Source organism: Tamandua tetradactyla, chromosome 6, assembly GCF_023851605.1.
Source record: "Tamandua tetradactyla isolate mTamTet1 chromosome 6, mTamTet1.pri, whole genome shotgun sequence".
NCBI classification, from domain to species: Eukaryota; Metazoa; Chordata; class Mammalia; order Pilosa; family Myrmecophagidae; genus Tamandua; species Tamandua tetradactyla.
This window is the reverse complement of record NC_135332.1, coordinates 48,799,531-48,814,217: the sequence shown is the minus strand read 5'-3', so window position 1 is coordinate 48,814,217 and position 14,687 is coordinate 48,799,531. Positions and strand designations below refer to the sequence as shown.

The 14,687-nt window shown below is 52.3% G+C and overlaps 2 protein-coding genes across 4 annotated transcripts in view; one reads left to right on the top strand and one right to left on the bottom strand.

The window, feature by feature from the left end:
* The first annotated feature begins 44 nt into the window (after positions 1–44).
* On the top strand, positions 45–3,975 carry CDK5R1 (cyclin dependent kinase 5 regulatory subunit 1). Its single transcript, XM_077165209.1, has one exon. It carries the CDS (start codon positions 331–333, stop codon positions 1,252–1,254), a length of 924 nt encoding a protein of 307 aa, XP_077021324.1. The 5' UTR covers positions 45–330; the 3' UTR covers positions 1,255–3,975.
* Positions 3,976–5,316: 1,341 nt separating this feature from the next.
* MYO1D (myosin ID) overlaps positions 5,317–14,687 on the bottom strand; it is a 389,795-nt gene continuing 380,424 nt past the window's right edge. For all 3 annotated transcript variants that reach the window (XM_077165206.1, XM_077165205.1, XM_077165207.1), the window contains exon 22: positions 5,317–7,396. In XM_077165206.1, coding sequence (XP_077021321.1) covers positions 7,240–7,396 — 157 coding nt within the window. In that variant the 3' untranslated portion in view covers positions 5,317–7,239. The remainder of the gene's footprint in view (positions 7,397–14,687) is intronic.

The following is a 14,687-nucleotide window of genomic DNA, read 5'->3' as shown; positions in this document are numbered from 1 at the left end:
AGCCGGGCCGCAGCGGCAAGGGGGGCAGTTGCTGCAGTAGAGGGCGGCGGGGCTGCGGCGCGGAAACCGGGCAGACATTAGCTCGGATTTGGGGGCTAGGTCTTTGGGGGCCGTCGAGGCGAGAGGGCTGATGAGCGCGGCCGCGGAGCTCCGCCTGGTGCTGAGAACCATCTTGTTTTCCACGCAGATCCGAAGGGCAGCCCCCGCTTTCCCGGGAGCGCCTCCGTCTCCTCCCCGGGGCCGCTGCGGGCTCACTGAGCCGCTTCCACCCTCCCGCGGGCAGGCTGGGCGCGCAGGGGCGCGGGGCTCCGCCCGGCGCGCAACGGCACCATGGGCACGGTGCTGTCCCTGTCCCCCAGCTACCGGAAGGCCACGCTTTTTGAGGATGGCGCGGCCACAGTGGGCCACTACACGGCCGTGCAGAACAGCAAGAACGCCAAGGACAAGAACCTGAAGCGGCACTCCATCATCTCCGTGCTGCCGTGGAAGAGGATCGTGGCCGTTTCGGCCAAGAAGAAGAACTCGAAAAAGGTGCAACCCAACAGCAGCTACCAGAACAACATTACGCACCTCAACAATGAAAACCTGAAGAAGTCGCTGTCGTGCGCCAACCTGTCCACCTTCGCCCAGCCCCCACCGGCCCAGCCGCCTGCAGCCCCTACCAGCCAGCTCTCGGGCTCCCAAACCGGGGTTTCCTCCTCTGTCAAGAAGGCTCCGCATCCTGCTGTCACCTCCGCAGGGACACCCAAACGGGTCATCGTCCAGGCGTCCACCAGCGAGCTGCTGCGCTGCCTGGGTGAGTTTCTCTGCCGCCGGTGCTACCGCCTCAAGCACCTGTCCCCCACGGACCCTGTGCTCTGGCTGCGCAGTGTGGACCGCTCGCTGCTTCTGCAGGGCTGGCAGGACCAGGGCTTCATCACGCCGGCCAACGTGGTCTTCCTCTACATGCTCTGCAGGGATGTTATCTCCTCCGAGGTGGGCTCAGACCACGAGCTCCAGGCTGTCCTGCTGACCTGCCTGTACCTCTCCTACTCCTACATGGGCAATGAAATCTCCTACCCACTCAAGCCCTTCTTGGTGGAGAGCTGCAAGGAGGCCTTTTGGGACCGGTGCCTCTCGGTCATCAACCTCATGAGCTCCAAGATGCTGCAGATCAACGCCGACCCGCACTACTTCACACAGGTGTTCTCCGACCTGAAGAATGAGAGTGGCCAGGAGGACAAGAAGCGGCTCCTCCTGGGGCTAGATCGGTGAGCCTGGAAGCCTTTCATGGCTCAAGGATTCAATTAATTTTTTAAAAATTATTATTAAATCAAAGTTTTGTGTACAGTAAGTGTCTAGCAAAGCCACCAAGGGCCTCCTCCTTCCCACTTTCTCTCCTTGGAGTTTTTTTTTCAGCCCTGACAAGAACTCTGGGCACTCTTGGCCTTGTGAACTTGTGTAAAACTCAGAAGATGTGTTCAGAGCCACTGAGGCCACTGACCTCTTACTTTGGGGAAATCAAAGGATTGGCCTGCTTCTGCTGCCTGGGCCCTTGCTGGATTCAGGGTGGGCGAGGCTGCTTGCTGCTCCCTGGATGTCAGCTGGAGAGGGGCCTCAGGCCAGTTGGCCCAGGGAGGAATGGGGTTTTCCATTGGAGGCCCTCTCCTGGCTCCTGTTTTGGGTTGTTCTCTCTCCCAGAGGCTCCTGGAGCTGGCTGGCCTGACTGAGCCATGGTGGGATTGTGAGGCAAGGTCTCTGCTGTCCTGGAGCAGCACCTTCCACTGAGGAGGCGGCCAGTGGGGTGCAAAAGTTGTGTTTGGCGTTTGACCATGCACAACCCTGGTTTGCTCTTTTGCCTTTTTTTAGGGAGAAGGGCTTTACTTTAGTGGAGAAATGGAAACTGCCCCTCTGCCCCAGTTGTCCACTGCTCCCAGGGCTGTTGGTAGTGTTGGCCAATGAGCTGGTTTGACTGGGTCCCAGCTTAAAGGGGTGGGGTGAAGTTGGAGACAGCTCCTTTCCTGGGTAAATTATTCATTGGAATAAAGCAGCTTAGTCATTCTGTGGAGAATGCCAGGACAGCTGTAGGTGCCCATTAGCAACAGCCTGCCTTCTGGGCAGGTGGGGGTGCCATGCCTGAGACCCAGCCAATGCCCACCTGAGGGTGAGGCCACCTGCGGTACACATGGCAGTGTTCCTGCAGAACTGGGGGTGGGAGGTAATGTCAGGGATTGGGGTGATGTGGCAGTGACATGCCCCTACCCGACCCCTGTTCATTGAAAGCTGTTTCCAAACAGTTCAGATTTCTCTGAAGATGAAGCCTTGCCTGCCCAGTGAGACTTCTGCCCTTTGGAGACAGTTACAAGATGGGAGTGTGACTCCTGATGGCTTCTGAAGCCTGCTGATTGTCTAGCTGGTCATTTGCAGCTGCTTGATTTGTTTTCCACCTTACCCTAGTGGCTGCAAAAACACATGATGTTATTTTACAGATTTTCTTTCTAATTCTCCCAGATTGGTTGGCCTGGGACTTGGGGGAGGACTGAGAGAAGGGACCAAATATTCCTCCCTGGCCTATCACTCTGGCTTCGGGGAACAAAGACCAGGGTGAAGATGCTACAGAGAATTCTCTTGCAGTCCCAATCCCCCGGGTGGGGTGTGGCTGGTAAGAGTGTTTAGGTTCTAGGTTCTAGGCTGCCAATTTCAACACAAGCACTACTGAAACTCATGTAAAAAAGGAAGAGCAAGATGTGAAATTGAGGTCCCGGCTTATGAGGTCTGGAGCAAGAACTGAGCTTGTTACCAGAGAGGGGAAGAGGCCTGCCTGGGCCCAAGAGCGTCTGCCCCAGCTTCGCCGCGAGGCCTATGCTGAGCCATTCCCGGGACTGTAAAATAATCTGGGTCCAGACCTGGAAGGAATCTGCGGCTGCTGCACAGATTTAACTGCAGAGACCCTTCTCTGCTTGAGTTTTCACACCACCTGTCTGTTCAGATCCTGCTGCCACGTGTGACCTGAGGTGGGAGGCCCTTGGGGGCATGGAAAAGGGAGGTGGGGGGAGGCATGCTTCTAGTGTCACCTTCAGCTGGCTGACCCTGGCCTCAGACTGTGTGGTTAAGTTGCCTCCGCAGGATTCCATTTTGTGTCTGTTTTCTTCTCTTTCTCTGTATTTTTTTAGTTTTTGGAGGAGGTGTAAATTTCAGGAGTGGTTGGGGATTAAAGAAAACAACTCTCTAGTTCCAGCAATGTGAAGCCTGTCGTGTTCTCCTCTCTCCCCTTGCACTGGTCATCAGTATTGTGTAAAGGAACAACTGATACTTGAGTGTGCAAGCAATGAACCCATTCGACATGCTGCTATGAAGACTACTTTTAGAACAACAATAAAAAAGAAAAAAAAAAAGAAAAAACTAACCAATAAAAATACCTTCTTTATTCTTTAATTGTTGCTTTTGCAGTGATATTGTGCATGCAATCCAGGAGCATTTTGTGTCTTAAGAAAAATAATCTTAGAACAGATGGCTGTGAAAATTACACCCATGCACAGAACAAGTCACAGGAATAATAGTTCCAGATTTGGTTTTTCCTCTTTTTCTTGTAAACCTGAAGGGTTGATATATTCTTTCCATGCAGATATTAGAATTTAGTTTTGTTCCAGCAGTTGTTAAACTTGGAATGAAAAGAAAATGTGCCATTTTTTTTCACTTGGAATTATTCATAGCTGTATATTTGAAACTGCTAATTACACATGTGCGACGTATGTTGTTTTTTTAGTGCAATTTCATCTGTAGCTCTTCTTTGACCAAACTGTGGGTATTGTTAATATTAATTTATATTTGTCTCATTTTGTATGTATGTGTAGTGTGTTTGTAAGTATGTGTGGTTTATAATCTGACAAAGTCATGAAACTCAGTTTGGCTGTAATTTAATTCCCCTTCCCTTATTTTTATTTATTTTTGTACTGTGCTGATTAAATAAAATGCACTGACCATCCATTACATAGACCTTTTTTTGTGGGCACATCATTTACTAGCAGGTGGGGGGACCCCTTTAATAAACAGTTCCTGCACTGAGAACATAATTGGATTTGTGTTATGGGGTGGGTGGGTGGGGAGGGTTGAGGAAAGAGCTTAACACATTGAGGTGATTAAGAAAGAAGCATAGTTTAAGTCAGCTCTGGTTTAGCTGCTCAAGGGTGGGGTGGGGCCAGGAGTTGCTTTGTAGAATCCTCCTCTAGTTTGGCTGAGCTGGTTGAAACCTTCCAGCCATAGAGGGTCAGGCACAAGCGCGGCCTGTAGGGGGTTGGCTGCACGGGCCCTGAAGTGCACCAGGCTTTAGACCCTTGTATGTTGAGGCTGGCTCTGAAAGCTGCTGTCCTCATGTGTCCCCAGGGCTGGCTCTGCCCACCATTCACTGCCCAGCTGGTGTGGTCTGGTGTCCATGTGGTCCAATCCTGCCAGTTGAGCTCCATGCAGGTTTCCAAGAGAAGCACATCCAGGCCTGGGGCTCTCTAGTGGGCAGCCTCCCCAGCACCAGTGGCTGTGGCCAGGCGGGGGCCTCCTCCTGGGCTGTGTCCCAGTGGTCTGTGCAGAGACCCTTCACGCAGCAGAGCCAGGAGGGAGTTTCTGCCAGTGATCTGGACCACTTGCTTTTACCCAGGCAACACCCTCAGTCTGGGTCACAGAAGTTGTCACTGGACATTCTTCCCCACTGGTGGTCGATGACCTAGATGGCATCCTGCCCTCCTGGGGCTGAGGATGCCCGGTTGCCCTCACAGGGATTTGCCTGCCCACTCCCATCCTTGCCTGAGAGCACGTTTCCTAATTTCTCTTTTTCACTTGCCTCCCCACACACCCCCAACCAACCACCTTGGGGAGATGCTGACCTCTTCCCCCAAGATGCTGCCCAGGCATCTGAGCCTTTCCTTTATATATACATGACTTTGTTTCATTAAAATGTCCCCTCAGACCAAATAATGAGTTTCTAGAGTCTAGAGAACAGGTCTCAAAATGGTGGAAGAAAGTGTTTGGATTTCACTGCACTGCCTTCCTTCTCCCCTCATTCGTTTTTCCCTCAGCTTCCTGCTTGCTCACTAATATGTTTGTTCAAAAGCCTCAGGCAAATTATCTTCTATTTTACATTACTTGTGCTTAATTCTACCTTTTCTCTTTTGGGATAAAAGCTGACTTTAAGCTAAAATTTCACAATTATAGGGATATTTTTCAATTACAGATAAGCAGTACACCTTTAAAAATAAGATTTAATGCTTTATTGCTCTTGATAGTAAATCAAAATATGCTTTAGAAATAAAGTTAGTTTAATGGAAAATAGGAATATCTGCACCAAACCATAAAAATGCATTTAATTAAATCAAGAGAAACACTTCATTGCGTACAATCACCGAGTCCTCTTCCTTTCTCCTGTACACCCCGGATGCATTAACTTGATCACACCCTAAATTCCTGATCCTTCTTCAGTTGCCACATACCGTGACTTCTTATAAAAAGTGCTTGTGGTCAGCCCAGACCTCTGACCTTCCCTGGGAGGTCCGGTGCTGTGGGGCCAGAGGCCAACACCACGAGGCGGGGATGGGGGACTTAGAACCCAAAGTCTTCCTCCCCAGCCTCAGAAAAGGCAACTCATTTGGCATGTTCTGCTTTGGTGTGCTTAAAACGTACATTTGCATGTGTCTAATGTAAAGCGACGAGTTTGGGAAACTAAGTGGAAATCAGAGGAATTAGATGGTTCTATTGCTATGTGCAGGTAATTGGCAGAACTATGAGATGGGTCAACAGGCTGACCGCAGCTCAGTGCTGTGTAGGCCGCTGACTAGGCTTGGAAAATGGGAGGAAGAACGGGTTCCCAAGGACAGGATGCCAGTGGGATTCTTTGTTGCAATTTGCACACAGTGCAAATGTTTGCAAGCCCTGGGAAATCCGGTGTGGGTGTGGGGGAGGGTATGAAGCCAGCTGCTGGGGACCACCTCAGGGTCGGCCAGGTGACATGTCAGGTACTGGGGAGGCACAGGCACTCAGAGTGTTTTGCTGAGTCAGGGAGGCAGGCGAGGAGCATCAGTGGAAGGTAGGGGGTGGGGGGCAGGGGGCAGAGTGGGTGGCAGCCTGGCCTGGCCTGCAGTGCCAGGACCGCACACTGGTTTTCCGTCACACTATTCTGCGCTATTCCCATGTGCTATGATCCTCCTGCCCTAGTCACAGTTCTCAAAATGAGTACTGAGACACAGTTAGAGGTATTAAAAAAAGGACCGTTTTGAAACCCCTGAGCACTCCTCCCTTTTGCCTCTGCATCTCTATTTTCTTATGAGTACTCCTGACATGAGTGTGGTTACAGCAGAGACTAGCAAAGTGCAAAGATAAGTATGAGACATGCAAGACACAGGCCATGTAGTTAGGTGACCCTGGAAGCATCTGCACACATGTGACCTCCAACCCCACCCCAACCAGAGGTGGTCGGGAGGCCCAGGCAGGGACAGGCCCTGGGTGGTCCAGGATTCCCAGCTGGGCAGGGCTGTCCTGCCGACCCCCCCACTCCCTGGGCTGAGGAGCTGGGCTCCATAGGTGAACTTGCTCACCTGGTGGCTTTGGCTGGCTGCTGCGGGCAGGGTCTGCTGAGGAGCTCTGAGAGCCTCTCTGAGGTCACAGGGCTGCTACAGCTTGGTGGAAGGACGGTGGCAAGACCATGCTCGCAGAAGACAGCAGTGCTACACTGTGCTGTCTTCATCAAATCACCCCCAAGTCCCCATAGGGGAGCAGGGTAAATGCATCCTGGGCTCCTTCCACCCTCAGCTCTTCAACAGGGGCTGGTCATGGTTCTAGACTGGACTTGGCCATTCAAGGGAGACCTTCCCAGACTAAGGCATCAGCAAACTCCTTCTGAGGTGAGATGTGCTTGAGACGTCAGGCCAGGGCTTTGGGGACACGGCACCAGGGTCTTTAGTTTCTAGAGTGGGGACAATGGAAAGTTGGATCCTGGAAGAGGGAGACCAAGTGAGAAAGCCAGGAAGAAACTTCACAGAGGGTAGAGCCTTACAGAAGGCAGAAGAGGGGTTCCTCCCCAAGCAAGGGCTCTCAGGAGAACTGATTCCTAGCGGGGCATTAGCAGGGGATTCGGCAGATTAGAATGGAACCTACAATGCCGAGTGAGACCCAGGCGGCTCCTGGGAGCAGGTGATGGCCCCTGCCCCTGGTGGGCTGGGCTCTCTGGCTCTGCCACCCTCCCACTGGGGCAAGGCCTGCAGCCTAGTGGCAGGGTCAGTTCCCAGGCACGCTGAGGATGAAGCCTGAGCGGTTCTTGGTGAAGTCGGGCTTTGGCTGGTTGAGCCGCGTCTCCACAGAGACAGTGCACTTCTTCCCGTGCAGGCTGCACTGCACAGGGTTGGTGACGTTGACTTGAAGATGGCGCTTCTCACTGGAAGAACCAAAAAGAAAAAGAGACAGGTAGGCGGTCAGCGGGTGGGTTTGGAATGCGGTGCATCTCCCTGGTAACCCTGTGACTCCACCATTTGTCAAGCTGCTTTGGGTCTTTGGGTTCTGGGTGCAATGTTCTTTCTTTTCAGGTGTCCCAGGTGATGTGCACACAGATGGCCTCAGAGAAGCACTTGAAGGAACCCAGAGAAAGGGTGAGGGTAGGAAAGATTGCTGAGGCTGCAGCCTCAAACCCAAACTATCACTTTGGGTTTTATCAGCAAGCAAGAGGGGCTGAAATTCTTGCGTTTGGCTAACTGTTGAGCTTCAGAGCACATCTGTTGACTGGCCCAGAGGTGGGAGATGTGGTCTGAACCATAAACCTCCAGGGCTCTGGCTGACGCTGAGACTTAAGGTGCTCAGGACTGAGAGGTCAGCAGTGGCTTGTCACTGGGGACGGGTACTGGTTTGTGACCGGGTATTTAGCACATGCTCTCCGCCCATGGGCAAATGGAGCCTCTTTCCCACCACACGTACATGCCCTCATAGAAGCGTCCGTGATTCCTGCTTGCCGCTGGTCCGGCCATTAGAACTGGGCCTGACTCCAATTTTCCCAAGGCCCTGTGAAGGCCCCTCTCGAGCTCTCATCTAGGGCAGAGGCTGTGACTTCACATGCCACAGAACCCCAAGGCCACTCTGCCAATTTGCCCCACTGCCTTGACAGCTGTGGAATGGGGAAGGGTCCGAGGTGCTTCCATTTTTGTATCCCCTTTAAGCTCTGTGCAAGAGGAACTGACATTCTTCTCGGCCCGGGAGTCATATGTCTCCTGCTGGCCGGAGGGAGGGTGGGACGTGTGGCTCTGAGAGGGGGAGGCTGGGAGCAGGGGAGAGCGCGGCTGTGCGCTACCTGCTCGGCTTATAAAGAGAGCCCCGTCCCTCCAGCTCCTCACACCCACACTGAATATGCTTAAGAAGATGCTTATTATTGTAAAAGCTGAGAAACTTGTCGGAATAGGCTGGCACCTCACATTTGCTCACACATGCCAGCACAGTTCCACGCTGCATCCTGGTTTATGCCTCATCAGCTTTCTCTGAGACGGGAGGGCAAGGGTGAAGGACAAAGGCTTGCTGGCCTGGAGCCTCCAGCCAGAACGGGCTGACTCGGCTCCGCACACCTGAAGCCTGTGAGCCCCACCTTTCCCGGCAGGGCGGCAGCTCGGTGTGGACAGGCTGGGTCCCTTCCTGGGGGACGGCGCCTGCGGGGGTGAACAGCTAGTGCCCCAGTGGTGTGCCCGCTGCCAGTGAGCAGGCCGGGGCGGGACATGGCCCGAGGTAGGTGTGAGTTGCTCTCTGAGCGCTGGCTGGCCTGGGAGGTTCCAGCCACTCAGACCCTTTTCCCCCGGCCATGAGCCTCCTCCTGGCCACCAGAGGGTCACAGGGGAGCAGCCTGAGCGTGGGGCTGGGCTGAGAACAATGTCAGTGTCGCTACGGCAACCAGCCCAGGACAAGCTTTCCAAGGATGCTCCGTGGTACGTCCCACAATAGGCCCCTAAGTTTGGAAAGTAATTTGAAGTGTTCTTTGGGGGCTCTTCTCATAGCCATCTCCTTTATGCTTTCTCATGATGCATTTGGTAGAGGCAGAAAATGGATAAAGGAAAAGACCTAGGGTTATCACTCATGGGCATTAGGTATCTAATACTTACCGTCTTGTCAGCTGCAGCTAAAACACTGGCTTAGACAACTATTTTTAACCAGACTTGGACATAAAAATAGCAGAGCCCATCCGAGGCAGTGACTCAGGCTCTTCCCACTTGCTGCAGCCAGCTTTGTGGGGCACATGGGGTGTCCGAGATGGGGAGGGGGGTGCCTGTGGGTGGGAAGCCTCAGTCTCACCTGCTCACATGCCTGTGGCTGGAAATACCTGCAGGACACACTCCTGGCCTGGTTCCAAGCTGGGGCAGCCCCTGCCTCCCCTCGGGTCAACCGGGCACTGCCTTGGGGCCCTCCTGCTGGGCTTGTGTCTTGCAAAGCCTCTGTGGATGAAGCCCCTCCTGACGCCAACAGAGGCCTCCCCTGGCCCTCTCCCCTTGGCAGGTGTGTCCTTAGTCTACTCCTAGAGGTCAGGGCTCTGCCTTCAACCTCCGGATATGCCCCTGCCCTTCCCCTGTACAGCCTGGTCCTGCAGCGCACAGGGGTTACTTCAAATCACTTCAGACTCAAAGTATTATAGAGAGGGCTCGAAAATAGTCATATTCCAAGTCAGCTTGAAAAACTGAGAGGGGGAGAATGAATGAATGAATCCATTGCCCCACACTTCTGGGACATGCTCCTTTCAAGAGGGTCCTTGTGACTTGAGACCCCTTCTTAGCTACTAAGTCTCCCCTCAGCATGTCCCAGGATTCAGCCCATTCATTGCCCCCAAATGTTGGCCCTGACTTGGCCTTCTCTCCTTCCTTTGGGCTCTGTGTGTCTCCAGTATCTGCTCTACAGTACTGATGCAGGGGTGGGAAAATGACGAGGAGCAAGTATCTATTATAACACAGCACCCCAGGAGCCCCTGGGCTTGCAGAGGACCACTGCTGCAGAGGCTTCTCCCCACAATGGCTGGGCTAAAACGCACACTTCCTACCCTTGCTTTCCTTCCCAGGCAGTAAGCACCATGGAGAAAACAGTAGCTGGGGGAGGAGGTAAGGAGCAGAGGAGAGACCAGGAGGAGGGACAGCTCCCCTTCTCAGTGGAGGAGAAAGAAGAACCATGTTTCTGGAAGATCCAAGAAGCATACACACGTGTAATTACCATTTAGACTGAGGCCCACTGCTCTATGAAAGGAGAGGCTCTCTGGGTGACAAGCAGGTGGCAAGGGGGCAGCAGAGGAGCTGGATTCTTCCGCTCCTCCGTGGATGGGGATGAGCTCTGGGCCTCTTCCCTCTTTTCCTAGCACAGCGGCATGGTTGTCCTCCCCTTCCTGCGGGCAATGCAGGCTCTCGAAGGCCCAGCACGAGCCCAGCGCACGGAGGACTGTGGGGACGAGCACGTCCTACCAGTGCTCCTTTGGGGTTTGAGGAGCCCCAGCTCAGCAGGAGAGCAGGGAGAGATGCCAGAGAGAAGGGCCAGTGTGCAAATGCCTCTCTGGCGCCTCCACCCCCTCTCTTAGCCAGCTTTCACAGTCTTCCCTCTCTCCTGGATCCCAGACACTGGCCTGTGGCCAAGAACATCTAATTCTACTCCCTAAACCATGCCTCACAACCAAATGGGAATTAGACATACATTAGGAAGGAAAGGTGATGTTTAGTGGTGGTCCCCATGCTTGCCCCAGGATTTCTGCTCAACCTTTTTAAACCCATTTGAGATCTCTCATGATTGTTTTGAGTTCTTACTATGAGAGCATGGACGGCCCTTAGGGTTGAAAGGTCTAGATTCCATGTACAAGCCATTTAAACCTCCTTGATTTTGCCTTTTCGACTGTCAAATGGGCATAATATCTTCTTTACCTACTTTATAGGGAAAGGCAAATGGAGTGAATAATTCCATCCATTCATCAATCCAGCCATCCCCCATTGCTAAGTACTTATTGGGAGTTCCTCCATGTCAGCCTTTGTGTTTGGCATTGGAAATACAGAAAATGAAGCTGTTTCCAGATACAGGGTCTTTTCCAGAGCCTTGGCAAGCTGGCTGCCCTCAGGGGCTTCTGCCCATTGGATGATGTACACAGGCCCTCTGGAAACTGAGGCACTGTGTGTGTGTTTGTGTGTGTGTGTACAGGACACACTGTTACTTTGCTTTATAGAAGGATGTTTCACTCCTTTCTCAGTACAGTGCTAAAAGCCTTCAAAAGAGACTGTTCAGGAGGGCTACTGTTACTCAATCAGGTTACATTCTTGACACACTTTAGCAGTTATAAAAACCAAACCAGTGTTCCTGCTTTGAATATTCGCTTCCTGAATGTTAGATCCCTGGGAGGTCGGTCCTAACCCTGTATTCAAATTCTAAAAATTTAATAGGGCATTCACTCTGTATGTGCTGGTCTTGCTTCTAGAAAGAAAGTTCCTGGAAGGCAGAAAGGGTCTTGTGGGGAGTTCACACACAGCACCTCCCAAGTCTCCATCTCCAGCCTCTGCACCTTTAGCCAAACCCCTCATTCTGAGCGTGCTGGCTCTGCTGCATGTGCAGGTACCAATTCACTTGCTCTGCAGATTGCTTCCTCCTGGAAACATAACTTCCTTTACACCTGTCATCAACTAGAAGTATTCACTGCAGCCTCAAAAAATGAGAAGGCAACAGCATGATGGCCAAGATTCTGTTCGACCTGGAACATGCCCAGCCCGTGAAGCTCCTTTCACAGGGTAGGTAGGCGGACGGCCCGTAAAATGGGAGGGCCCCTCCCATCGGTGAATACATGCCTACTTGCCTGCCCCTTAGTGACACAGCCCTGAGTGACCCTGCCCTAACTCCTAGCCTGTCTGGATGGAGCTGCTGTGGGGTTTGGACAGAAAGAGGGGGTGGAGTGGCGTCATGTGCGGAGTTTAGAACAGGACAGTGAGGGCAGGAGAAGAGCAGTCTTCTGGTCTAAAGCAGCATCCCAGCTGGTGCCATCTACACTTTGCCACTGACAGACAACAAAGTCAGAAAACCTGGACTGAGTATGGTGGGTCCTCAAAAAGTTAAACGTGGGATTACTACATGACTCAGTCGTTCTCCTCCTAGATGGATACCTGAGAGAACTGAACACAACCAAATGCCTGTCAACAGATGAACGGAGAAACAAGGTGTGGTAGATCTAGACAAAGGAACATTGCCCAGCCATGAAAGGAATGAAGTTCTGATACATGCTACCAGGTGGATGAACCTTGAAGACATCACGCTGAGCGAAAGAAGCCAGACACAAAGGGACGCTTAGTGTATGATTCCATTTACATGAAACGTCCAGAACAGACAAATCCAGAGAGACAGAAATTAGAGTACTGTTTGCCAGGGGCTGGCAGAACTGGGAAATGCGGAATGATTGACTAATCGGTACAGGGTTTGATTTTGGAGTGATGAAAATGTTCTGGAATTAGACCGTGGTGATGCTTGCCCAGCAGTGTGAATGGCAAATTTCATGTGTATTTTACAACAATTAAAAAACACAAAACACAACACCAAAACACGTGGCTTGATCTGAAGGAAAAGTAAGGACTTCTACCCAGCCCATGTGTTCTCTCCCCATTTCTAATTCAACCCCGAATGATTCTCTGACCAGCAAGGGGTTTCTCGCCTATTCTGGAGCCAGAGCAGTGCCACGGCCCGGGGCGGACAGAAAGCGGGCACTCCGGGGGGTAAGTGACGCGTCTTGTTTGAGCTTCATCACACTTGGACAATCTTTTTAGAGCAAGAGTTATTTTCTCATTTTTCCAAGGAAAAAAAACCCAGACTGTATAGGTGGAGGTGGGGTGTCTCCCTGTGCTGGTGTGCCAAGCAAATGACAGCTGCTGACGGAGGCTGGCTGCAAAGAGGAGGGTTTTTCCCTCCCCATCTTCTGTTACAGGATTTAATGGCTCAACAAACTGTGGAATCTGGGACTTTCATCTTGCTTCATCTGTTCCAAACCATCATTGCAGGCAAATGGCCTTTATCAAATTACTTTCCTTCATTTTTCATTTAGATTTCTGTCTTAGAGAAACCTGTGGGTAAATGCAAGACTTGATGGATGTGAGGAACCAATGCGTTCCTTGTGCCATCTGAGCACATTCAGACCCCGCATGTGGTGAGAAACACGGAGTTTTTCCTGGAGTTGAGTCAGTCCAGAAGATGTCCCCCCCTGCTCAGACTCCTGGTCAGCTGGGCAGTGCAGGACTCCGGACTGAAGTCAACCACGAAGCCGTGTCCTGGGAGGTCCGAGGCAGCCTGGGCTCAGCTGGGATTAGCAGACTTGGATCCACTGACCTGCCCTAAATAAGTCAGGTAGAGACTCAAGGAAATGGAATAAGCCATTTTCTTTTCTCAATGGCATTCCAAGGGCAATCCCTGTTGGAATGGGGTGATGCCGGTTCCTATAAATAACACTTTAAGTGGAAACAGAATGTTAGCGACGTGAAGCACAGGAGGAAACCAAGACAGACTTGCAGCATGGTGACAGTATCTTGGGGGTGTGGCAGGGAGTTCCTGAAAATATGTGAGGCTTATGTAATGCTCTCTCATGCTGGGTCACAGGAAGTGGCGGAAGGAACCTTGCCTTGCACTAAGGACAGGCAGGTAGTAAATAAGGCAGTTCCAAAGGATGGTGAATGTATTAAGTGTTTCACGATAGAGCCTAGAGTTGCCAAGACAGACCATGAGCTTTTTCCCACGTGCATGTCACCAAAACACACGGTCTTGGAGACAGCGGCTGCTGGTGGCGCGCCTGGAGCCCGCGCCTGCAGCTGGGGGCCACGCCCGTCACTTCCTTCCAGAAGCGAGGCCCTCTGCTCATGTCAAACCACAGCGGGCATCTCTTTCAAAACACCGCTTTGGGAAATACCACTTCTGTTTTTGTCAGGGTCGAGGGGACACTTTTACCACGGTCTCTTCTAAGCCAGACTGAGACCCCAGCGCCCACACAATCCTGACAGCAGGGGACTGTACCCCCTTCTTTGGGTTCTTCTTTGGGTTTGCAGATGGTGAGGGATGGGGGAGAAGCCATTTTTATTTAGAAAATAAAACGTCTTTATCTTGTCTTTGGGACAGCCAGGTCACGTTCAGGTGCTTCCATCAGCCACCAGCCCTGGGGCCCCACCGCAGCCACCCAGCTGCCTCTGTCACCAGGTCCCAGGAACAAGAGTCAGCACTTACCCTCTTGCAGCGCCTGACACTGCTCCAGCCCTCTGTGCCCGAGATGCCCTCGCCCACAGCGGGCCTCCTGCTGTGCCACTGTCACCCACTTCTCTCTGCTGGTGACGAGCACCTCTCTCTACTGATGGGACAGGCGTCGTCTAGGCAAAGAGGACACAGGCTCTGAGCCTGAGGCCTGTTCTAGATGGGGAGGCGGCAGATGCCTCACTGCGGTGGGCACCGCAGGCACGGCAGGCACCTGGGCATGGGTGGCGCGGGCGGGCGTCCCAGAGGTGCTGACCTCCAGACTGGCACCTTGGGAATGAGGAAAAAAACTGCAGGAATGTTTTTTCATTTTGCCACTCTTTAAATCCTGTTTTATCTTCCATCTTTTTTACTTTATTTGTTATCCCGCAGGGGTGTAACCTAGCCTGTGGTTTCCATGAAGGGCAATTAGCCAATCAGTGTCTCCTAGCCTGGCACGAGGCTCAAACACATTTTCAGCCACC